The 26,993-nt window shown below is 40.0% G+C and overlaps 3 protein-coding genes across 4 annotated transcripts in view; all 3 read right to left on the reverse strand.

Annotated features, from left to right (window-relative positions):
• acot7 (acyl-CoA thioesterase 7) overlaps positions 1–3,519 on the reverse strand; it is a 62,592-nt gene extending 59,073 nt beyond the window's left edge. Inside the window, exon 1 of one of the 2 annotated variants that reach the window (XM_083675517.1) lies at positions 3,435–3,519. In XM_083675517.1, the coding sequence (XP_083531643.1) occupies positions 3,435–3,484 (50 nt within the window). In that variant the 5' untranslated portion in view covers positions 3,485–3,519. The remainder of the gene's footprint in view (positions 1–3,434) is intronic. The other variant, XM_083675518.1, reaches the window with a different exon arrangement.
• A 1,318-nt stretch (positions 3,520–4,837) lies between these two features.
• LOC310808140 (transcription factor HES-2-like) lies at positions 4,838–5,767 on the reverse strand (the record flags this gene model as incomplete). Its single annotated transcript, XM_083674855.1, has 4 exons — positions 4,838–5,154; positions 5,264–5,348; positions 5,465–5,560; positions 5,678–5,767. 4 exons carry the CDS (start codon positions 5,765–5,767, stop codon positions 4,838–4,840), a joined length of 588 nt encoding a protein of 195 aa, XP_083530981.1.
• A 12,947-nt stretch (positions 5,768–18,714) lies between these two features.
• LOC310807946 (transcription factor HES-2-like) lies at positions 18,715–19,540 on the reverse strand (the record flags this gene model as incomplete). Its single annotated transcript, XM_083674615.1, has 3 exons — positions 18,715–19,037; positions 19,154–19,337; positions 19,451–19,540. The coding sequence occupies 3 exons, from the start codon at positions 19,538–19,540 to the stop codon at positions 18,715–18,717; spliced, it is 597 nt and encodes a 198-aa protein (XP_083530741.1).
• Between the last annotated feature and the right edge of the window lie 7,453 nt (positions 19,541–26,993).

Below are 26,993 nucleotides of genomic sequence, written 5' to 3' on the forward strand. Positions count from 1 at the left end.
CACACACGTACACACACACACACACACACACACACACACACACACACACACACACAGACACCCACACACAGCTGTCACTAGCAGCCACTGCAGCAGCACACCTTGTCTTTGTACCATCAGTTTGATTATCATTACTTGCTAAAACATATAAGAAATGGTAGTTTAATTAGAATTAGAATCTAAAACCTATAAGGAATGGTAGTTGAATTATAATTATAAGCTAAAACCTATAAGGAATGGTAGTTTAATTAGAATTATAAGCTAAAACCTATAAGAAAAAACCTATACAGTCAAAGTATTGAAATGAGTCAACACTGGCGATGGAGGCGGAAAGAAGGCAGAAGGCACAGAAGGCACAGTCAAAGCCAGAGGAAGATTAAAGACAAAATGTACGTTTTTGGAACATCATTTGGACTCTTCATATACAACTGGTAAAAAAAAACATGTTATTTTATGGTTTGTCTGTTACAAATTGGCCATGAGATGGAGATAGGAGTTTAACTATTCTTGTCTTATTGGGGTCATTTTGCCGTGACATATCTTTTTTTAGATTAGATTAGATTCAACTTTATTGTCATTGTGCAGAGTACAAGTACAGAGACAACGAAATGCAGTTAGCGTCTAACCAGAAGTGCAAAATAGCAGAAAGTGCAATGAACAGTATTTACAGGTAGTGCAATATATGATCAGTAGTAGTGCAGTATAATATAGTATAATATAAGCAGTATAATATAGCAGTGCAGTATAGCAGTATGTGAGTAGCAGTAGCATTATAGCAGAATAAATAGTTACAGTATGAGCAGTGTAGCAGCATATGAGCTGTATGGGTAATGCAGTCTAGCAGTATATATGTATTAACAGTAACATGAGGTAGATGCAGAATAAAATATAAATATGGAATGCCGTATAGACAGTATAAACAAGTATGTACAGTATGTGCAGTAGTATTAAAGAAAATATAGGATATGTGCATTATGTGCATTATGAACAGTATGAACAGGTATGTACAGAAGAGCAGTGGTATCTTGAAACGAGCGTCATCTACTGACATAATATTTGATGGCAGAACATGTTGTTCATGAACAACATTGTTTCTCTCTCCTTGAATGAAAGTAGTACATGGAGATGGACTGAACATGTGTTATCGCAGCTCCCCTCCCCTTAAAAGTGAAAAAAGACAGGTTGAGAAGCCTTGGTTGCAGCATGCCTTTTAGGGTAGTATGAGTACCTGAGTTGGGCGAGCTGAAGAAGCCTTCAGAACATCCCTATTCAGACAGGAAGAACTTGGAACGGCCAAAGTTCTACGACAACCAAAAGTGGGTTTAAATAGTGGTTTTCACGGTTGAATGACATAAACCTATTCATTTGTGAAGATTCTGATTTTGTGCACTTAGTACAACTGTCTTATCGATTCATAACCCCAAATCAAGATACTGCTCCATTAGCACTTGCAATATCTGTGGAAATGTTCCTATTGAATGTGTAAAAATGATGACTAATGGCTATGATAAACATATATGGCAGTTATATATACACAACAAACTATAATACCAACAAGTGACAAGATAGTTAAAACAAGTGTGTGGCTTGCTTGTAAGCTCTATATAAATAGCACATTTGTATTTACCATGTTGCAATTTACTGGAGCTGCACTACAGTTTAGCTTATCTGACAAGAAGGCGTGATTCATTTGTAGGCCTACAAAAGTAGTTGGTTTAACCTTTTAACTAATGAGGTATTTTCAGGCATTTCCGCCTAAATAAATATGCCCTATGTTAAGAGCCTACACCCTTACAATTATAGGCACTACAGGTATAGTCATGTTGAACCTTCCGTCCGTTTTTTTCATCTCTTGATGGAGATTCTGGGGGCTTACAATGTTTTCAGAAGTTGTCACGAAGACCACACCTCTGAAAACGTTTTCCCTGCAGCTCTGCTCGCTATGACCCTATCTCTTCTGCTGGTGCCCTCTAGTTTACTTCCTGATTAACACGCATTACACAAAATGAAAACAGAAATAGGGCGGCAGGTAGCCTAGAGGTTAGAGAGGCCGGCCAGCAATTGGTAGGTCACTAGGTTGATCCTCCCCCCAGGAGGGAGGGATGTGAGCTGTTGACTGGAGGGCCTCTGGCATCATATCTGATTTTGTGTCCTTAAGCAAGGCACTTAACCCCTAACTACTCCAGAGGCGCCGACTATGGCCTGTGTAAATTGTGTCCTTTGAAAATCTGGATGTAAATAATAGTGATGTGTATAAATATTGTAATCAGGGCACCCTTGAAAAAATAGACCCTGGTCGTAAAGGGACTCCCCTGAATAAATAAAGGATAAATCTAAATAAATTTAAAATTTAAAATAATTGACAGAAAATATTAATCTAAGTGATACAGTCATACGGTTTCTTTGCAACGTATGTATTTGCAGATGAAACACTTAATGAACTTAATTGTGCTAATAGCCAAGCGTTTTGATCATGGAAAGTCCTGCCTAGGCTAAAATCATAATATCACCATTCTGCTGACAAATAGTGGTAGGCCTACATCCTCGCTGATTCTCAACGCATATTTCATGACATGAATTGAATGTCTGTTATGATTGAGGTGTGCTGTGGCCACTGATCTATATTTACATCATTGGCTGTAGCCAATGGTTGGAGCCCATCCCATGTAGTCCTAGGCGCTCTGCTGTGCAATGCCTCTTTCTACCATTGAGGGGATAAAGCACACACCCATAATGCAGTGCAAAAGGACCCAGTATTACTGTACTCAAGGAAAGACATTCGAAAGATTAGGCAGAGGTTGCCACAATTCATTAAATACTACACCGACAACCGTGCGCAACATCTGTATTACAAGCCGACGTTTTTGTTTTGTGGTCGTTCTGGTTACTTTTTTGAACTGACATTTTCAAGAATACTGAATGCTGTACTGAAACTGAATGTACTAGTCTGGTAGCAATGGGATGATATTTGCCTATTCAAACTGAAAAGGGAGGTTGTTTGGGAGTTAGATTATTGACTGAAATATGACTTGTGGTGTTACTCTTTGGGGGTCTCACTCTATTATTTATTACGATAACGACCTTAAGATGTCCTTGTTTGCTTTCACGCATCTTCCGCCGGTCCCCACTATCGAAACATAATCGTTGAGGTCATCACATACGACATGCACAGTCTGCAGTTCGTCTGCTGATGTGTTATATTCTAATTATTAGAAAAACCATATGTGCACCTATTATCAAGGGTCGTCCTCTCCCTGTGTGTATTGTACTGTAAAGGACCAAGAGCAAAGTCTATTTCCAGTTAAAGGACCGGATTACCGGGCTGCTCTGAAATGTGCACGCACACCGGTAGTTGAGCTGCTCGCTTTGAATCCGTTCTAATATTGCCATAGATAAAGTAACAGACACATCCAAATACAGCACATTTCGCTTACCTGCATATTTGGATGGAGGAGGATGCAGCTTGCGATCGTGCCTCAGACATGGTGCTCTTTTGTAAAGCTCGCCTTGGCGCCAGACTCCTGGTGTAGAGTGAGGATATGGCAATAGATAGGCTGGCTGTCACTCGGGCTGTAGTAGTGCTGCCGGCTATCTTAGGCTACCCTGGCGAAATGTGGCTGAAAAGAAATACGCAATACGAAGTATGACCCACGAGATGGAACGTCAGAAAAAAAGTTCAATTTTGTTACATATACTAAAAAATTAAATGAGAGGTACTATACATTTGGTCAATAAATGTGATGATTTGTTGGGTTGAAATTTGACAAATATTACGGAATTGGATTTTATTAAGGTTATTCGATTTATTAGAATTAGGTTATTATTTGCACACAAAACACAAAGTCCAAATCATCACATATAGTACCACTAATCGCCACGAGAGAGCAGCAGAGACCATACCATTTTATGGGAATGGTTGCAATGTGTTATGTTGCCTGTAGGGGCGCTTTTGACCACATCATCTATCAATCCCCTTCAGACGTCTCCAAATTACACTATGCATAACGCTTGCTTGGTCATATTCCCAGTCTGCTGTTTTTCTTCAACCGAAACATTTGTCCATATTTGGGCATGTTGTTTAGTCTTTTTTATCCATATAGGGTCATATATCTTTATTATTTGGGTTAACCGTTGGTGGTTGCACCTTCATCACGCGCAATTACGCACGTGCGTAATAATACAATTTCGAACTGAAATGGCACGGTAGTTGCGCACGTCATCCATGATGCCAACATGTAGCCTAGTCATCATACCAACAAAGGCAGTACGTCTAAAAAAAGAACAATGAAACAAAAAATGATATACCATGGTATTACAGCTTTTATTACAGATCAATGTAACTTTGTACAATACTTAATAGTAATAATAACGATTAAAACAATCCCTAAAACAGAGACTTTGTGATGCAAGTAGCATAATAAATAACACAACGTGTTTACATATTGTTTATCTGCACAGACCCAGGATACTGAAGTCATAAGTGCAAAAGTACATATAATAACCCTTTGGGTCTTACAGGGGCGTTTTTCTATGGCCCTTTAACATTCAACCCCCATTGAGGACTAAATATAACAAAATACAATACATACAGATCTTTAAAAAATACGACTGTCTTCAAACTTGTCAATTTACAGGACAAAAGACACGTGCGTAATTACTTTAGTATATAATACTTAACTAACAAGATTTAACGATGAATTGTAGCTTTTCATCAAGAGAATAACATAATGAATCTCTAAAGTGGTGATAAATATGTACAAGAGATGTTTCTCCAACATGTTCATATCATATTTTACACTGACATTATGGCGAATCATCCTGTTGAGGATTCTTGAATCTACCAAGGTCTCCACATAACATTGGCAGCTTGTGGCACTGGCTGGGGTCGGTCGGGAAGCGGACTGTTTGAGTGGGTCTCGTTTCTGGAGCCAACATGGGCTTTGAGGCTCATGAGTCTCTGTTGAATCTGTGGAAACGCTCTGGAGTTCTGAGCGCAACAGTTCTGACAGGCTGGGGCAACGGACCTGGACATTGACTGTTGGATGAAATCGTTTACCCGCTGGCAGGCATCTTTGTCCAGGTTCGTTTTGGGGAGCAGTGCGGAGACGCGCTGGAGGCACGCTTTATAGCCTTCTTTGTAGTTGTCTGATGAAACTAGAGTGAAGAGTAAACAAGTATTAGTTTTTTATTCAATTGGGTTGTATAAGGAGTTACAGCCAAACACTAAAGCAAATGGAAAGACCAGAACAAGAGAGCAACTCACTTTTGTTCTTAGCGGGGATTTCACTAAGGAATCTCACTGTCATCTCGAGGATATCAGCTTTTTCAAGCTTCGAGTACCGAGAATTCTAGACAGAAAAAGAAAACGGGGCAATGGTTAGACAACTGTGCACATATCTTCAAATATTTTTTCTTGTTGTAACGTTAACTATAAACGTTAAACCGAGGGTTATTTAGAACTTACATCTTTGCCAGTGAGTGGAAGTATGAGAGTCTTCAGGTGGCTGAGGCTCTCGTTGATACGGGCGCGTCTTTTCTTTTCCATCAAAGGTTTCATTGTCTGAAAAGAAGATAAAACACAACATTTACAATCTTTCCTTTGCAAATCTCTATAAAATCATAATTCATACTAACACAGGCCTACACAATAAGATTGGGTATCCATGTAGCCCCTCACCTTTCTCAGTTCTAGCGCCTCCTTTCTCTTGGCTACAGTAAGCCTTGGAGTGAAGGTTTGGATAGTTTCGGAGTTCATATTCGGAGTCATTTTTAGTCTCGTGCGGGAAGTAGTGCTTTCTGGTAGGAGTCTTGGAGACGATGTGTTTCCGACAACCACGAGCCGCGGTATTTATCCACGGCCCGAGCGTCGGCCAGTGCGTCACAGGCACGCCCCCAAGCTACAGTGAAATCATTTTACTGAGGATCTTTGCGTTTGAAACGACACAAGAGTACCGTATTGCAACGATAACCATCTGTTTCTTCGTTTAACCCAAGCCTAACAACTGTGATGCATCTCTAAGCTTTGATTATTTGAATTTTGCAAAGGTCCAGTCTGCGTAATTGTATAAGCTTTGCTTTTTTGGTGACCTGATCATCAGACTTCATAGACTATCATTTCTTCATTTCATTTTCACTTGAGAATCCCTAACAAAGAGAATTGTTGCTGAATGATATTGTTATTTTTACATTGTATGATATCTAGCCTATAGTTTTCCGACTGCAAAGCAGTTCAATACCAATGCGTAATGACGCATTAGGCTAATGTTCCTCGAAAAGCATGTAGGCCTACTACAATATACACGTGCAGGGATAGCATTTATAAACATTTCATTTTTTCCACTATTGACTACTACTTTATGTGATTACGTTGTAAAATAATGTGTACCTAATGTTGCCTCATGCTCGCGCACTTTAGATTATTAATGCCAGTTCAGTTGGACATACGTTTAACAAATATAGCCTTTAGACACTTACGTTTTGTAAATATCATTAAATGTACTATGTTTATTGCGAGAAATTGTTTTAAATGCATGCGTCATGTGTAACATCGGTGGAGGAGTGATGGAGGGGGAACGGAATATACTATTTCAATGGCATAGACAGAAACAACCCAAGCCACGCTACATCCAAATAACATCTGCTTGTAAATGAGATCAACAATAGTTTTTTTGTGTGTGACGTCTATTCCATAATGGGGTCTATCCTCACCTGTAGACTGCTTGTGCTATTGGGGGACGCGGGACTCGCGAGGCGCACGATTGGTTGGATGGAACAAAAAATGCAGAAACAACATGTAAATGAGCTTGAGCCACATTCGATGGGTGAATTGCAAACAATGTGTTTGTTTCTTTGGCGGTATTTTGAAGTCTACAATATATGTATTTGAATTGCCTACACAATCATCATGGATTTTCTTTACGCTTCTGTGATATTTGATTCATCCGATGAAGAAATACAGAATGCAGAAATGCCCAAATATGACTTTTTGTACATAGTTTAAATAGTGCTTACACCGCATACGCCTACATGTTAACGACCTATCAAACTCTGTGGCTCTCATGGGAACCACGCGCGCAGCACGCGCCACGGGAACCAGATGGGCGTCTGTTACCGACCCCTAACCCCCTCCTCTCCACCCTCCCACCAACGAACCCCCACCCCCACCCCCACCCTGTCCTCCCGTGTCTACACTCCCATCCCATGTCACACTATGGGATGAATCCTGCTCTCGACTCTTTTCCCATTAAGTTTGTTACTACGATGCATGTATTACAAACAATGTTGGCGTCGGTACCCCATCTGCATGCGTCATCTATCCATGGGGCTTTTACGCTCTGTCCATGATTAAACACTGGGATGCCAAAAGAGATTCCTCCCCCTCTTTTTGGATGCACTCTAATATACAATAGTCTGGTTTGGCTTGACTCTTAAATACTTTATACAGCGTCCAAGCTATGTTTGCCATGCAATGCATGTTTATCAATAATGGTGCTGATGTGCTTAAGCTGGTGGTGATGCATGCTTTGTTAGGGGACGAACAATAAGGTTAGCTATATAATATCAAACTATTGATTCAATGTCTTTTGTATTCTGTATTTTTTGTATTCTTCTGTATACTGTATCTCTGTTCCGTGATTGTTCAAAAGACATTTAGTATCAAATGTACTTTTCATTTATGCGCACCTGGCCGGACATGATTGTAAACTCTGCAGTGCAATCAAATAAATAATCGAAGCGCTTCCAAGATAACCATCGATGTAATTCTGTGGTGAATGAATGTTTTAATGATGCAGTCGACCAAACGCAGTGGAACAAAGCGAAGCCCTGACATTGATACGCGCACTTGCTGCACGTGCCCCTGTCAGCCCCGCGGGGCCTTCAATTAACACGCCGGTCTGAGAATTCAGAACTTTTCCATTTAGTGCTTACGGTTAGAGTCCCCCTTTGTCCTCTCAGCGAGTTCGGCGTGGGTAACCCATCTGTGCATGACGGATGGACAGGGACCCATTGTCTGAGAATGTTCCGATACGTGGGAATTAAAGGTTATCCTTATGGGGTGGGGGAGGTTGTCAGCACGGCGACTGGCCACGCCGAGGAGCTGTGAGCATTTGTGAGTTTGTTCAAGACTTATTTTTTTCGTTGGCGAGACTGGCGTTCCCTTTAGCAAGACAAACGGTATTTTACTATGGTTAACCTGGGTGTAGGCCTATGAAACCTTCTGTGAAACATGTCTGAGTAAAATCAAAGACAATAATCCCAGTGTATATCCAACCATCTTCCTAGATTCATCTTGTATTACAGATTGCTCTGATAGCCTCCTCCAAAATATGAATGAAGCCCATATTTAGCATGGAGCATATATTTTTCTGTTGTCTTATTTACACTGCGATCTATGCGATTTATGCCAACTGATTGATATTATCCAGAATTACATAATATCATGTTTCTCTCTACATGACCTAATGGTGTACCTATACACGATAGCAGGCTACGCGTTCCCAAGTTCCCAATTACGTGTCATGGTTCACGCATATAGCCATACATGTTGCCGGATTAACAGCAGTATTCACAGTTTGCCTTGCCACGTCGCTGGTGCGATATCGTACTATGGACTATCGTACTATTTGCTAATTATTGTTGCCAATGTTTGCTAATGTCTTCCCCTGACAACCTCCCTTTACATTAACCACTCAAAGTTAATACTGAATACTACCTAACCAGTTTTTAGAGCAAGGCGCTGTGGAGCCCCGCAGTTACGTCTCATCGGCTGTATGAAGCAGCAAGTGCCTTCATTGTAGTCGGCACTTTTTTGTGAAGAATTTTTTCTTTTTTTGGCTCTATACGTTTGGATTTTAATTACTATGAGGTTAAAGTAGAGATTTTCAGCTTTTATTTGATGGTATTTGTGTACATTGGTTTCACCAATATTTTAGGTTACCCAAAAGTAATGGGACAATTGGCTCGATAGGTATGTCTGGCATGTCAGGTGTGTTTTGTCACATCATTTGTGCAGGCATAACAGAGCTGTCAATGTGTAGTATTGATTCTAGGCTTTGAATTTGCTATTGGTGTCTGTCAACAGGAGGACCAAAGAGGTGTCAATGGAAGATTGACACGAACGAAGATCAGGAGGTAGGCGTGAATCTGTCAGAGACTACACCTGCAGAATACGTCACCAGCCAAACTACAGCAGCTTCACTGCAAGGTGCAAACCACTAGTTATCCTCAAAAAGGATTGTCAGGTTACAGTTTGCTAAAAAGTACATAAAAAGCATGCAGAGGTCTGGAAAAAGTTACTGTGGACAGATCAGATAAATATTATCATGGATCAGAGTGATTGCAAGAGGAAAGTTTGGAGAAAAAAGGATCTGCCCAAGATGTACAGCATACCACTTTATCTGTGAAACATGGTGCAGGGGGTGTTAGGTTTGGGCATGTATAGCTGCCACTAGAACTAGCTAACTTGTCTTAATTGATGATCACAAGCAAATGCCTCCAAATTTATTGGATGGCGCTACATCATACAGTAATACAATGAGCGAAAACATACTGCCACAAGGGAGTTTTTCATAGCCAAAAAGTGGAAAGGTCTTTATTGGTCAGTCAATCTTCAGATTCAAATCCAGTTGAACATGCATTTAATTTCCTGAGGCAAAATAACCTCAAAACAAACAACAACTGAAGATGGCTGCAGTACAGGCCTGGCAGAGCATCACCAGAGAAGTGATGAATGGGTCACAGACTTCAGACAGTTATTGCATGCAAAGGATTGTCCACCAAATAATAAACATGAGTGCATAATTTGGACTTTTGATTAATCTGTCCCATTACATTTGGGTACCTTGAAATGGGGGGACTATGCATAAAAAGTGGTGTCATTTCTGAATGGTAAAATCAGTATGTACCATCAAATAAAAGCTGAGAATCTCTACTTTAACCTCATAGTAACTGTTTGATTTCAAATCCAAACCTTTGGAGTAGAGCTGAAAGAAGAAAAAAGTCTTCACTGTCCCATTACTTACGCCGGGCACTGTATGTCATTGTCAATGATGTTGCTCATTCCATGAGCAACATCATTGAAATACAAATCATGAAATACAAATCATGAAATACAAATCATGACAAATAAGGACGTGAAAAACTCACTATTTCAGTGTCACTACTGTATACCAGTCAATTGAGGTTATCATTCATGTGACTTTAATCTCAGAAGTGTCATACTGTGTATAAGTACGTTACGTCAAATTGATTCTATGTTATCTGGCATCAAGAGTGATGTCAGCTTGACTTTGAAAGTGACATAAGAAAACTGAACTACTCATTTTAATGACAGCATAGACATTTTTTCTTTCTGTTCACAAAAAACATATTTACAGTCAACAATAATGATAACCAAAGTTATTAACAAAAAATAAGTTAAACAATAGAACAACAGTGGAAGTGGATGTGATACTCCACATGTGAGAACTGAGGCTGCTGTATGGATGTAAATTGTGTCACCATAGTCGAGGACAGGGAGGAGTGCTGCCTGGACAATCTTCTTGATCACTTTTTCAACATGTGCTTTAAAAGACAGTTCATCATCTATCCAAATGCCCAAGTACTTATAATGAGGGATTTGTTCAATTTGGGCTCCTTTCAAGGTAAAAAAAAAAAATGCAGATCATTGTAATCAATATTACAGAATCTAAAGATAAACATTACGTCCACCTTATGTATACCAGTCTTCAAATATGTTTTTTCATAAATAAGCAGAGGTAACAATCGTGTGGCCAGGAGTATTGATTTTTGACATGTTTTCTTCCTAAACTCACATAGTTTACAGCTATGGAACTTGTAAAATACAGCATTTCAAATGTGACACATACATGATGAGTAATGTAATGAGTAAATCATTAAACGATTTCACTTCTGGCCTGTAATACAGCACACTATGGTCCTTCACCATTGAGGAATCAAGAACCAACATAGCAAACAGTTTGCCTTTGAATGTCTTTAATGAAAGAGAATTGAAATGGTAATTAGTGTGATGAAAATAGAATAGAATGTAAAGGTAAAAAGTATTTTTTATAGGGTATAAGAGGATAGAGACCTGGGATTAGAGGGTATGGGGGTGTTAGTGAGTACGAAGGTTTTACTGGGATAGTTAGTGGATGAGTGGGGGGGAGTTATAGTGGTAGTAGGTTCTGGATAGTTGTGGATTTCCAGAATTGCCTCTGCGTTGAAATATCTGAAAGAGAAAAACTGTCTTATAATTTGTGTTGATAAAATATAAATTACTCTGAGGTGGTTTGAGAAGCCAAAAGGATCATGCTTAGAATGCTCTGAAAGCAGATAATGGAGGGCATACCTGTATTTTGTTTCCCTTTATGGAAAGCCCTCTCCATGCTCTCTCTGGCAAACTCCAGGTTCGCCGCCATTACTCTTTTCTTTTCAGTCTTCTCCCTCTCTCTCTCCGTTTCTGTCTTCATCCTCTTCACAACATCTTCTGTAATCTTTCTCATCAACTCTTTCACCTCCGCCTCCCTCCTTTCCACCATATTCTTTATCATCCCATCCATCTCTTCTCTCATGCGTTTAACATCATCTTCTTTCTCCTTCAGGATTGACTCCCTCTGTCTCTCAACCTCTGCCCATTTAATCTGTTCCATCTTCTTTTTCACTTGTTTCAACTCCCTTTCTTTCTCCTCCAGAATTTTCTCCTTCTCTCTCTCTGCCTCCTCTACTCTCTTCATCGCCTCCAACTCCTTTCTCACCCATTCAATATCCTTTTCTTTCTCCTTCTCCTTCCTGTTTCTCTCTCTCTCCTCCTCTGCCCATTTCATCACCTCCATCCTCTCTTTCACTTGTTTCACCTCCATTTCTTTCTCCTCCAGGATTCTCTCTCTCTCTCTCTCGACCTCTTCTAATCTCTTCATACCCGCCTCCATCTCCTTTCTCATCCATTCAATATCCTTTACTTTCTCCTTCTCAATCTTCTCCTTCTCTGTCTTCATCCTCTTCACAACATCTTCTGTAATCTTTCCCATCTCCTCTTTCACCTCCCTCTCCCTCCTTTCCACCATATTCTTTATCACATCCATCTCTTCTCTCACGTGTTTAACGTCACATTCTTTCTCCTCCAGGATTTTCTCCTTCTCTCTCTCTGCCTCCTCTACTCTCTTCATCGCCTCCAACTCCTTTCTCACCCATTCAATATCCTTTTCTTTCTCCTTCTTATTCCTGTCTTTTTCTCTCTCCTCCTCTGCCCATTTCATCACCTCCATCCTCTCTTTCACTTGTTTCACCTCCAGTTCTTTCTCCTCCAGGATTTTCTCTCTCTCTCTCTCGATCTCTTCTACCCTCCTCTTCATCACCTCCATCTCCTTTCTCATCCATTCAATATCCTCTTCTCTCTTCTTTACCTCCTTCTCTCTCTCCTGCACCATCCTCTCTCCCTCCTCCACCTCAGTCTCTCTCCTCTTCATCTCATTTCTTGTTCTTTCCATCTCCCTCTGGAATGTCTCCTCCATCTCCTTTGTCACTTTCTCCACCTCCTCCACCTCTTTCGCCTTTATTTCCAACTGGACAATCCTCTCCTCCAAATCCTTTTTGTTATTTTCCTGAGTCTTTTGAATGCGACTGAGTATTGCATTGCAATCATTTACTTTCTCAGTGTCTCTATCTAACACTTTCCTCTTCCTCTCCATATCATCTTTAAGACGATTAACTATCTCCCTCTTCCTCTCCACCATTTCTCTGTCCTTGTCCACCGTTTTTCTATCCTTGTCCACCCTCTCTCTCTCCTCCTTCAGCCTCTCCTTCTCTGCATCGGTGTGCTCCTTCACCTTATGCAGAAGGTTTTGGGCTTCCTCCACCTCTTTCGATCTCTCCTCCATCTCCCTCGTCCAAACCTCCTTCTCTTCCTTTCTTTCTTTTGCCACTCTGGCCCTCTCTTTCATATGCCTGGCCCGTCCTGTTGTCCTCTGTGGGAGTGGGGTGTAGGCTGGAAAAGCCGGCGGACCTTCTGCCTCCAATATCAGGGCAGCCTGATCCTCTTTACACTCCTGTGGACATACAGTGAACACACTACAGGTGCAGTCTCGAGAATGTCTCTATGAATGTATTTGGCAAGAGGGAACCCTTGTCTTTTCTGAGAATAAAATCATTCAGTTGTCTCCAGTCATTTTTGCGCATTCTCTATGTTTAGCCATCCTAAATGGGGTGAGTGGGCAGTTATCAAATACAGTAGCATAGTGCTTTGAAACTCCCTGATGGAGATGACAGACACAATGACAGATAGGGAAACGTCAGGAAATATGATTGCGTTAGATAACCAAAAGGTATTGTACGGCTTCCCCCGCAAAGAGATTGCGGTACCTCACAATGTTCCCTCTCAAGAATAGGCTATTGCGTTCCCAATTTCACAAAAGGGGCTCTCTAGTTTTGCCTTTAAAATAGGCCTACATGCACCTTTTATTCAACATATTCGGCACAATTTATGTTGGGAATCAGGTAGGCCTGTACAGGAAGTAATTGTATGTCCTTTTCAAAGGAAAAGTTCTGTCGATTAAGACCTAATAGTGCCAACTATGTTTGGTTATGTTTTAGATAGAGCCTACCTGAAAACATCAAATTAACCATTTTTATATTGTTCTGTCAATAATCGTTCTTAGATAGTTCCTCCTCTATAGGTTATTTGCGTTTGTCAAGCTAAAAAGAGGGAGCTGTCTGGTTTTGGTGGTGATCTTCAAAATGGTTGATTTTGCAGCCACATTTCTCTCTGTAATAACGATTGAGCGCGTCCCTTTTCACTTTTTAGGCTGTTACGCTGCGTTTTCACTGACAAACAGCTGTTTTTGGAATTGCGCGCTCACCGAAATTACCGCGATTTGACTTGATCTCAAACTGTCTTCCGCGTCGGATGAATGAAAGGGGGTATTTTTCGCAGTAGGCCTAGGCCCTGATTTTGGGGGAAATGTTTCTTTGAATTGTAGGCTACTTTGACTGAATGATGCCATAGGAATACCAACAAGTGTACAGTAACATGTTGTCACCCACAGATGATGTAGCGCCCCTTGTGTGAATTGGTGACAATTATTCAGTTCACGGATTTGAGGTAGGCTGAAAATCTATCAGAGCTTGTAGACCTAGTGCTTATTTGATTAACGCAGGGGGATCGTCGCGAATCCCACAGATTCAGGAATTCTCTTCCCTTCACCCCCCTCACAACATTTAGGCACCATCCCCTCGCGAAATATACTTCCTACGTTCCTGCACATTTGGGCCAAGTATTGGGGCAATTTAATGTAAAGTATTCCCGTTTATTTAAACCTGAAATAGAGCAAGGCAAACTTACCTGCGGCGGGTCCCACCAGTTTTTCTCCATTGTGTTGAAATGTAATTGAATCTATTTCCACTAATGAGCGTTCCACATTACAAATGACAATCAGCAAAGGCTATTTGACAACAACTGGTGGTTCAAGTGACCAAAGTGACTTTTACATTAATTTACGTCATTGCTAGCAGCGTCGGCAAGACAATAGCATTGTGATGCAGGAGATATTTATTTGGAGGACCTCCGTCAGTAATACGTCAGGAAAAGTTCTATCTCCAGCCGCTCCTTTGCCGACCATCGGTTAAATATATAACTACATAACTACATAACTATATATGCCAGATCCCTTACCGATGTTATTGTCTTTTCTTCTACAGATGACAACATGCTTTTAAAAACCTCATAGGCAACTATTAGCGCTAAAATGATATCATAGCGGTTTTATGATCAAAGTCTGGCATCTTACATGACATTTAATGTTGTATTTTCACATTAAATCAAAATTGGGAGTGAGGCTAAAACAGTTTTGTCTTTGCAGTGGCTTTATTTCTTATAGTATAGAAAGTTTAGGCTACTAATTGTGATATTAGGGAGTTTGAATCGGTACCGGAGCATTTGAGGCTCCGTGAGCCCGTCACGTTACATCTCATGGACGGTCCCCCTGGTTTGAAAAATAATTAAATATTGAGGATGAAACAACTGACTTTTATGGATGAAACATGCTATCCAGCTCAATAGATGACAAAATAAAGAATGAATAAAGTGAAAATAGTATGATTTACTTGATTTCCTAATCCCTACGATTCCTGTTAGTTTCTCCGTTGATCCGAGAGTTAGCCATACACTCGTTTGTAAATGGCTTGGCGGAGCTGGCGGACTAAACACGGACTAAAATGCAACTGCTTAAGCATTTCTACCTCCTCGACTTTCTTGACTAGTTTGTCTTCCTGCTGTTCGTTGTGATTCACCACATACACTTACACTCACCGGCCACTTTATTAGGTACACCTGTTCAACTGCTCGGTAACGCAAATATCTAATCAGCCAATCACATGGCAGCAACTCAATGCATTTAGGCATGTAGACATGGTCAAGACGATCTGCTGAAGTTCAAACCGAGCATCAGAATGGGGAAGAAAGGTGATTTAAGTGACTTTGAACGTGGCATGGTTGTTGGTGCCAGACGGGCTGGTTTGAGTATTTCAGAAACTGCTGATCTGCTGGGATTTTCACGCACAACCATCTCTAGGGTTTACAGAGAATGGTCTGAAAAAGAGAAAATATCCAGTGAGCGGCAGTTCTCTGGGCGAAAATGCCTTGTTGATGCCAGAGGTCAGAGGAGAATGGCCAGACTGGTTCGAGATGCTAGAAAGGCAACAGTAACTCAAATAACCACTTGTTACAACCAAGGTATGCAGAAGACCATCTATGAATGCACAATACGTCGAACCTTGAAGCAGATGAGCTACAAAAGGGGGTCCAACCCAGTACTAGCAAGGTGTACCTAATAAAGTGGCCGGTGAGTGTAGATGGGACTAGGGGTTGTTTCTGGATAGGGCCCTCCATTGTCTCAAGTGAGTAAACACAGTGGAAAAAGCAGCAAGGCTCTTAGCAGACAAAGGGAAAATCCAAAAGAGCATGCACAAGCTTTACTTACTACTGTATATACAAAGAATTACAGAATCAGGGCTCATTATGTCTCATTTAATGTGTCACTGTCCCATTACTTAAGCAGGGCCATGTATATACAGTAATGAGACAAGACAGACAAAACATACAATACAACATTATGTACGGTATGTACATTATGCAAGGTGCAGTGAGATAATGAGTAAAGTCATGTTAATGCATAGTAAACATCAATTCATATTCCACAACACCACCTGCCCAACAGATTCTCACAAGTCACCCTCTCAATTTAATTGGTATTTTATTGTATCATCTGTCTGAGCCAGACCTGGGCAAAATGCATTTGAATATTTGAAATATATTATATAAAAGTGTGCTTCATTTCCTTGTCAGGCACAATGGACAATCTGGAATAACCTCAGAAGTGCAAACAAAACAAGCCCAGTTTTTCCAAAATTTTAAACCATTTCAAACATTTTTGCCCAGGTCTGGCCTGAGTTCAAGTCCAACCAGGCTGATCAAATGGCTGAAGGTCTTAATAGAAGTAGTTTTAATGGGGAGGGATGAATGTGTGTTGCTGCTGTGATCGTTACAGGTGTTGTTATTGCATGCACGTTGCCATGCACGTTGAGCCTTTTGTATTGTCTTTAAACTTGAACAAAACACATTATTTATTCAAACCAGAATTTCAATTTGTCTTAAGCTAAAAATACTTGCTTTAGTTTATCCCAGCACCACGAAAAGAGCATGGTGTGCGTTTTTTTTGCGATTAGAAAGACTTTCAGTTTATGAAGTGACGTGATAATTTATCTTCTCTTTTTTGGGGATAAGTGATAAATTATCTTTCATGTTGTAATGTTGATGCGGGGAAATACTCGAGAAAAGGTGCATTTTAATCCGTTATAGTTTTTTTATACTATTTATAACCACCACTGTCACATACAATAGTCCCTGGAATAATACAGTTTCCTCTGGCAGAAAATAAAGCTTGTACCACTATATGGTCGTTGTCATCATTGTGGTACATTTGTGGGACTCATTTTAGTGTTGTAGAGCCTTCTGGATGTTTGAAATGTCTGAGCCATCATATCGTACGCTACACCCCAACTCAGGCAGTCTCTTCGCATGCAAATGGGGGGAGAAGCGGTAACGCTCACCACCCCCACTATGGGACAAATATAGGAGTATTATCTATTCCTAACATGTATAACAACCCCCACCATGGGACACATACAGGACTCTTATCTATTCCTAACATGTATAATAACCCGATTCATCCCGAAGCCACGCTATGTATGGATTAACATCTGCTTGTGAGTCCCTATCAACATGTTTTCAAAGCCCTCTCTCTGAACAAAGACGTTCACCTGTGGCCAAGACCCACTTACAGGGGATTGAGAGGGCCTGGAGGGACGGACAAACAGTAGAAAGGGTTCCAGTGCAACAACACACATATATATAGCAATCTGAATGTGCATTTTACGGCAAATAAAGCAAAATCAAAGTTGAATTCAGTTATCAAAAGATTATTTCGAATGCAGGACTAGTAGGCTAGTCTATGAGTTGACTCAGAAAATAGATGTTTGCATATGTTAGCCTATAAAATAAGCATTTGTGTTATATAGGCCTACCTTTTTCATTGAACACTTCAATGAACTTGAATACTATTTGTTCTTCTTGTGTGATATTTCATGCAGTACCAAGTATGGGTCAATACTCATATCTCCGCGCTGACTGGAGTCGCTGTGAGACGTGCTCGGCACGCGCCAGGAGTAGATCTACCAACAGATGGGCATCTGGTGATGGGAGCTGCAGCCCCCAAGTCTCTCACCACAGCACTGCACCAATTTAAGAAGAATACCCCCTCCTTAATAGTTATGGTCTTTTGTTTACCCATTCAATGTGTTTGAAATACCTCTGACCCATCGTGTACCCCGTAATAGCCTACCCCCTAACCCATATGAAGCATCCTCCCGCGCAAATGCCACAGCCGTTATGAACGCTGAGTACCCACAATGGGACGAGTGCACCCTATAGCACTTTTCTGGCCAAAACAAATTCTATTCGTATAGCATTATACCAATGTATGATGTACTTATGTTGATGTATTTAGGCGACTTGCTAATAGATAGGGAATGCACAGTGCACTCTAAATGCGAAAATGTAGGCTAATATTTTAAATTTGATAGCAGCACTATATTTGATTTGTGTAGCCTATTTGTGTGATGTTTGCAAATCAGCAAGTACATAAAAATGATTTGAGGAGATACAAACAACAGCAAAAACATTTTCAAATATAAATAAGCTTTATTGTACCTATATTTCCAATGACAAAACCTTTTAAGTAGGGTATCACTTGTCAACGAGGTTGTTTTATGGTCGTTATTCAATAATAAATTAGGCCTACTATAACACACAGTGTTTACAGACTACTTTTTGCACAGACGAAAAAACTTAAGTCAATGGTGCAAACCTCAAACAAAATAACCCTTGGGGTTTTACAAATGTGTTATATCTTTGAAACCCCAAAGAGGATTGCATTTCACAATGTTCATAGAATTTACGTTCATTAAGATCTGTGCTCATATGCCTTTTCTGTCAAGTACATTATCAGCCAAATTCTGAATAATATCTCCAACATTTCTTCCAGTTAATCTCTAAGGCTTTGCATCAGCTGTTACATCAGTTTTCTTCTGAAGTGTAAAACAAATAAATAATATACATATTAAGATAAATAACAAGCAATGTAGTGGGACTGGTTATCTAATCTACCAGGGTCTCCACATATTAGCATTGACAGCTTGTGGCACTGGCTGGGGTCGGTTGGCAAGCGGGCCGCTGCTGTAGTTTGAGTGGGTCTCGTTTCTGGAGCCAACGTGGGCTTTGAGGCTCATGAGTCTCTGTTGAATCCCCGTCCTGGAGCTCTGAGCGCAACAGTTCTGACAGGATGGGGCAATGGACGCAGTCATGGACTGTTGGATGAACTCGTTTACCCGCTGGCAGGCATCTTTGTCCAGGTTCGTTTTGGGGAGCAGAGCAGAGACGCGCTGGAGACATGCTTTATAGCCTTCTTTGTAACTGTCTGATGAACCTGAAGGATGATGAGAACATGTATTAATTTAATGCCGGTAATTTGACATTTAGAAAAGCAGTAGGCTAATAATAACATAACACATCACATCAGATGACTTCAGAGACAATACTCACTTTTGACAGGGGTTGAAGGGAGATCTCTGAGGTATCGGACGGTCATTTCAAGAATATCGGCTTTCTCGAGCTTGGAGTACCGAGCGTTGTCTTTGCCGACAAGAGGAAGGATCAGTGTCTTCAGGTTACTAAGGCTGTCATTAATTCGTGCGCGCCTTTTCTTTTCCAACAAAGGTTTGAGAGTCTGAAAGAAACGTAAAGCGGTCATTAGTAACTCGTAAAGAATACGCAGATTCATGAATAAGTGCTAAATTGAATGAGCGCTATTGTTGAAAAACATTCGACATCGTTTCTTACCTTTCTCAGTTCGTTCGCTTCTTTCCTCTGGGCCACGGTGGACCTCGAAGGGAAAGGCTGGTTTGCCTCAGGAGTGATGCTGGGAGTCATTGCGTTTACGAGTAGTGTTTTTTGTTTTGCAGAAGAGATGTGCTCTTTACAAGGCTGTGAGCTGCAATGTACTGAGGAGCGGGAGGAGTCCGCTATTTATCAGAGACCCGCGCGTCGAGGGGGAGGGACCTCGGTCCATTGTGTTAAAGTTTTGACGCAGAGGCCAATGCCTTTGGGACAGCTATGCGCTCCTAACGACCATCTGGTCATGGCTTGAGACCTGGCTGCCACCAATGGCATGTATCACTGGCATTGCATTCATATAATACGATATTTCATTTATACTATTGAATGACGCATGTCTCTCTCAATTATTTTATTACATGAATTCTACTCAAATGTTTGATCCTGAACTATGTCTCCAATACAAGTAAAATACAGCTATGAACTGTGTATATGATATTATTGCAATTACCTAAAATATAAACATTATCAAGGTTCATTTGGTTGCATTTCGTATTAATTTACAAATATATGTATATATATATATATATATTCTATCAACAATTCACATGTTACATTAAACATTGGACCTGTAATGCCTGGGTAAAGCCTTACAGCATTAAAGAAGAACTTGAATAACATGTCTACTTGAGAAATATACTTTATTTTCAATGTAGATGTGGGCCTATAGCATATATTGTTTACTCAAGTCTTTGCTCAGACTCGGAAAACATTGTCAGACTGAGAGGTTATTTCTGTAGTAATCTATTTCTATAATGTAATAATCAGATCCCCAAGCCACGCTATGTATGGATTAACATCTGCTAGTGAGTCCTCATCAACATCTTTTCAATGCACTGTCTGAACCAGGACAAAAAAGTGATCTGGTAAAAGTCATATGGTAAAGTCCCATGTGATAGGGGGAGGGAAGGGGATGCGCCAAAACAGGGATCCAGCAGTATACACGTGTAACACGAATTAAATAAGTATGTCACGTTAAATAAAGCAAATAAGTTTAGTTTACATGTTATTATATGTTAATATTTCGAATATAACAGGATTTGACGCAAAAGGTGGATCTAGGCCAAGGCATACAGTATACTTATGTGTTTCCAAATTACCTTAAACAAGAACAGTTTTGTTGTTCAAATAAGACTTTTTTATTCAGCACTTAAATTAAACTTGATGTGATATTTATTTCATACATTAATGCGTCGGTAAGGTGCTCTCAATTGCTCTGGGCTGCAATGAGTTGCCGCTGGACTCACGCGCTCGGCACGCGCCATGGATGCGCAACAGATGGGCATCTAGCGCGCCCCGCCCCCCAGTTCTCTAACCACAGAAGTGGACGTATTGCAGTGGCTGCGAGTCCATCACTAACCCATGCTTGGTCTTGATTTGTGCTCTATCACCTATCTGTTTGGACTACAAAACTAGTTGGCGTCAGTAGCCTGTATCCCATCTGCATGATGAGGAGTGGGGGTAGGGATTGTGGGGGAAGCTAGCGCAGATTCGTTTTTGCATTCGATTTAGTGATGCTGCTGGAGCTATAATGGCTCGTTAAAAGTTCTGCACACAGTGTGCAGTATATATAGTGATTTTTTATGATGCTAAACAAGATAATGTCACTTATCATTCAGTTTATTTAGGCTAATGAAAATGCATTTCCAAAATACATGATTTTCTATCCGACTTAATGAGGACACTTTGCGCCACATAGGCTTAGCCTACTGGATAAATAATCGAAATGAATATCCGTAGGTCATAAACAGTGGTAAGATTATATGTTCATATAGCCATAGCTCTATAAACGGAGGCCTATGGAGACGGTAGGCGCCGAATGCATCCACCCCCTCGCATGTCTTGTGAAGGAGGGCACTAGCCCGACATGATAGGCGCTTTTGCACGCGTCCTGTTGCCCCGTGGGGCTCCAATTAACTGCCACGAAGTCCAGTCTGGGAACATGCCTTTTCGAGATCAGACACAAAAAAAATCCTAGAGCGCTTTCGGTTAAGACCCTCTTTGTCCACATTTTTGGCGTGGGTATCCCATCTGTGCAAGCTGAATGGACAGTAGCCTATTCCTTTGTTGAGGAATATAGAAATGTGGAAATTCAAAGGTTCTGCCGGCCACTGTATGAGAAAGGGAGATGCTGCGCATCTGCATGACTGGATGTTATGTGGGGTCGTAACAGCATGTCAGAACAGAGGACCGTTCATCTGTCTCTTTAGCTTTCATATTCAGTTTCCAAAAACTATTTTGGTCACATATAAACATATATAAAACGGTGCAGCGTGATAGTTTGACAATACACAATATGACATAATCTTCGGTATATTGTAATGAACTAGGTTACATTGTGTAGTTACACCAATATGTGGAACATCTTTAAAAAATGAATATTTCTATATGCATCACAACACTGTATCGTCAATGGTGAGAAGGGTTCATCTTATCCGCTCCCCGCTCATTCTGAACACGGCATGAGACCGACACGAGCCAAAATCTCTAGACAGATGGGGTCAAATCAAGACTCGTGAAGCGTGAAGTCGAACACATACAGTCGAATACAGCTCGACGCCTGTATTCAGGGTCTACAGATATATTCGTATATCACTAGAGCAACTAAATACATGAAAATAAAACGTAAGATAATGGTATTAGGTACATGCGGACGAGTGATATTTCAAATGCATGTTTCCCAATATTTAAATAATTGTAAGACATTTGACAGATGTTCATTATTTCCCAATAGGCCTGTTTGCAATAACATAAAACGTATTTCATGTTGACGATTTCGATTTCGTCGTTGTCCATAATGATGGTCATATTAGTATTCAAGTGGCACAGGCATGAAGTACAAGTGGACGATTTGAAGGAGTGCATAGCTTTTGTCCCCACCTCATGACTATGTCAGATTTAGATGGCTTCCCAAGCCAAAATATAGGCTACGCAGAAACCATCACATCCTGTTGATGGGGTCTACAACAAGCAAACAAAGAACCATAAGGTGTGGCATCTTGAGGTAATACGAAACCAAGAGTCAAACAAACGCACACTGTTGTGAAATACATATAGGACATACATAACATTCAGTAGGCCTACTACAAAATAAATATGTAAATATCCTCTTGAAAGGGCATAGCTTTAATTCTGCCCTTGGATTTGCCTCCAATTATTCATTACTTATTTTCCATGCAATCAAGGTTGTTAGGAATTTGATTTGCAGCTCATAAAAAGACAAATGATTATGACATCACATACATAACCCTACAACACCCATCCATACAAGTCATAATAGATAAAATCACAATGGGAAAAATATCATGGCATTTCTAAACCTGTACACTGAATGTGAAGTGTTGAGCATAGAGAAGAGTCCCCTCAACCATTTGGTCTTGAGGCTCAGTCCAATTACCTCAGCCAAATAACAAACAAATTAAAAACAAAATTACATGACCAATTGGGAAATGCAAACACAAAGCAAAATGCAGTGCTATTTCACCCTGAAAAAGACACTATGTACCCAATGGCAAACTATCTGACCATAGTGGCTGGTCAAAAACAAAGAAAAACCTTGACAATACAGACAATACAGACAACACAATGCAGACTCAGTGAGCACAGCCTGGCTATTGAAAGGCAGACAGAAAACCATGGAAAATAGTTGTGCAATCACTGCAACCCTAATGAAACAGAGACATGATGAATTACTTATTGTTATTATTAAAAAATGACATCATGTCTGAATTTCTGCTTTTTTCATTATGGCATGCTAATAAAGCAACTTTGAATTTAATTAAATCCCACTGAATATTGTGAGCCTTTTCTTTCAATCATATCAGACATAGTATAACTTCTAATGAAAGGAGGTTCATTGCTAATCGAGGTTAGATTCCCTTCCTTGTATAACGCCTTTGTGTGATAAATGTGGGCAAATCTTAGCAAGACATTCATGAGTATTTTTTGTATTTATTAGACGTTCTCTAATTTATCCATTCTTCTAGTCTATTGAGCGTTGTGTCACCAATTTCAAGCTTAGGTTGTGCTCAGATTGAAGGTCTACTGTAAGTTCAACTGAGAAGCAGAATGTAGAACAAAAGTGCAATGGAAACAGAGTACATCCCTGTCTGCCTGACCAATGGTGCAAACCCACGTTCCTCGAGTCCTCGATACAATGCTCTCCTCAACAAAGCACAGACAACACCATGGCTACAAGGTGTTCCACAAGTCTCTGGGAGGCCACATCACTGTGCAATGCTATCTCAGACATCCGCTGTGCAATATGCATGAAAATATCATGATAAGCCTGTTGCTTATTAAGATAGGGTCTCTGAGGTTGGAGATAGAGACTAAGGTTAGGATTTGGTCTATGATTGAAGATGAGGTAAGGTTGAGTTTAGGGTTGAAATGTAGATACAGGCTAGGTTAAAGGGGTTGAAGTTTAATGTTATTGTTGGGTCTAAGGTTGAAGATGAGGAATGACTGGGTTAGGATAAGTAAAGGTCAAGGATCAGGTTGGGTCTCTGGATAGGTTTGGGTCTAGGGTTGAAGATGTTATAAAGGCTATGGTTAGAATTGGGTTTAGGATTAAAGAAATGGAGGCTATTTAGGTTGCATAACAGATAAGGTAGAGATAATGGTTGACAGAAAGAGGTGGGTCTGAGATGGAAGATGAGGATGAGAGTTGGTTCTAGGGTGGAAGGTACAGTACAAGAGAGGTTTTAGGATTAGGATTGGGTCTCTGGACTAGAGGAAATACTACAGCACCAAGCAGGGGGGTAGCACAAAAAATGGAAGTGTGCATTGACCATATTGGAGGGGAACATGCAATGTGCACCTCTTAGATTTTGATACTCAACCCAGGTTGGCGTGGTTATTGCGTACACTCTTAGAAAAAAGGAGGTGAGGGTTCTTCGAGGATTCTTTGTATGGAGAAGAACTCTTTTCACGCAAATAACTTTTTTCTTTTGGAAGAAAGGGTTCTTTGAGGGTTCTTCGAAAAGCGACAAGGTTCTACATAGAACACTTTTCATATGAATAACCGTTTTCTCTTGGAAATTATTATTTGTCTTTGTTGTAGATGGGGCCTCACGATGTAAAAATGTCTGTCATTTCCACCCAATTCAATTATTCAATCAACCTTATTCAATCATCCATCCATAAACATATCCAACCTTCATCCATCCATTCAACCCTCATTCATCTATCTATCCAACCATCATACATTTAATCTATCTACCCATTCAAACCTATATTCATCCATCCTTCAAACCTTCATTCATCCATCCATCAATCCCTCATCCATCTAACCTTCACTCATACATTTAGCCATTTATCTACCCATTTTCCATTTCATTCATCTATCCCCTCGTTCAGCCAGCCTTCATCCATCCATACTTCCAATCATACATTAATTTAACCCATCATCCATCTACCCAAGATTAATTTGTCCATCCATCAATCCACTTTTCATTTATCCATTCAACCTTCACAGCTTGTATCTACTGCTTGTATTTCATTTATACATTCAACCTTTAATAATCCATCATTCATAAAACCTCCCTTCATCCATCCATTTATCCGCCCAACCTTCTTTCATCCACCCATCCAACCCTTGTTCATTTAACCTTCATTCATTCATTCGTTTATGTTTCACATCCTATGTTTGAGTCTACAGATTAATAACATATACTAAACGAGGATAGATTCAGGGCTATGATTAGAATAGGATGCATGAGAAAGTATAAGACTGGGAAAGCAGGAAGAGATGGCATGAAAGAGTCATGTTAGTCAGAATGAAGTAAGGAATTGAAGGGGAATTTGTGATTACTCAAGCCTGTGGCACAACTTTAGAGTCACTCATCACTCTGCTGACACTAAATACTATGATTCTGTCAATGCTGTCATGATCTCTCCAACAAAACTGTCATAGTTGCTGCCACTGGAAGACATTTTGCCCAGACATTTTACAAAAACATTGGCCTTACTAATGACTGCATTTGTCCATAAGAGATTACTAAACCAGACTTGAACAGTTGCAGATAGTTATTGTAGATCCAGGTATTTGAAGAAATACAGAATAATTCAAAAGGAAACTCTAGCCCACTGGTATTCTAGCGTTTTTCAGAAGTGAAACATTGAGAAAATCTCTCCTCACACCAACATCATTGATATAGTAAAACTAATGTGTTTTTAGAAAGTTTAGCTTGTAATGACTTTGTATTAGTCTTGTAAATTGTCATTTTCATTTCCAGAATATGGCACTTTAAACTAACCCTACCTATCCTCTGTAGAGAAACCAATGATGAAACATGACAAGATTCAAATGGCCAGTCACTCAAAAAGACACGACAATTCACTGTAGAGTTACAGGACTATTGGGTTACATCCTTGGGCTAAACATGGCCATGGTCTTGTAAATCAATATTCATTGTTAAATGAAATCGTCTTGCTTTCTGTATTCTGTGAAATGCCCATGTAATCCAACATGGAGCACTGATCTCTCTTGATAAAAAGAAATTCTGTTGCAATGAAAGAAAAAATACTCCAATGACAAAAGGACATGAATGCTTTTCACACTTTAATTAACTCTTTGATTACAAACCTTCAATCAAGCACTTTTTCTAATAATGTAATAATGAAATTTAAAAAATACCATATACTGGAGTTATCTTTTTTTAAACGTGTACGTAGGCTGATATTATTCTGAAATGGAATGGGGGAAAAGGTTCCATCTTCATGTGATCCTTTTATTGTGCAAACTTGCCCTGTTCTTTGTTGTACAACATTTACCATCTGTGTGTAAGTGACTGCCAGTCAGCATGTAGGCTATGCTTTTGTTGGGGGTGTCTGAGCTTGAAACAAAAAACAGGTATGAAAATGTCTAATAACAGCTTGCCAAGCCTAAACCAACGCCAGGTTCATGAAACATCTGCCACTGCTGCTACGAAAAGGCTTGAAGGACAAACATAGTTGTATTTTTTTGACACTCAAAGGAGTCCATGTGACGTCAGCTGTGGTGGAGTTTCCACCACAGCCTCAGCATCATTGCGATTTCAAGTCACCATGGCAATAATGTATTTTAATCAGGAGACAAAGTTTTTTTTTAACAGACTTTATTTGTTCAGGACATTTCTTTCACAAATGCGATACAATACACTTTACATGAGAAATAAATGAAAACAAAGGGAGATATAAAGAGTAGGCATCTTACAGGCAGTTCAAACAGTAACAACAAGCAAACAAAGATCAAGTAATAGTGCTGTCAAAAACAATAAACGATCAAGTGATATCTTCAAATAAGGTTTGTATTATCTTTGACTTAGTTGAAGGCTGTGTTGATTACTTCGTTGTTATGATGTTGAGACCAATGTCGAGTGATGTTTAGACCAGTGTCGATAACGACGATTTTAAAACTTGGCATTTATTACTCCTCTTGGTCATTGAATGTATCTTGGTATAAGGTCTACGATTTTATTACGTAGCCAAATAAACAATAATTAACAAA

Source organism: Argentina silus (genome assembly GCF_951799395.1).
Source record: "Argentina silus genome assembly, chromosome: 8".
Taxonomy (NCBI): domain Eukaryota; kingdom Metazoa; phylum Chordata; class Actinopteri; order Argentiniformes; family Argentinidae; genus Argentina; species Argentina silus.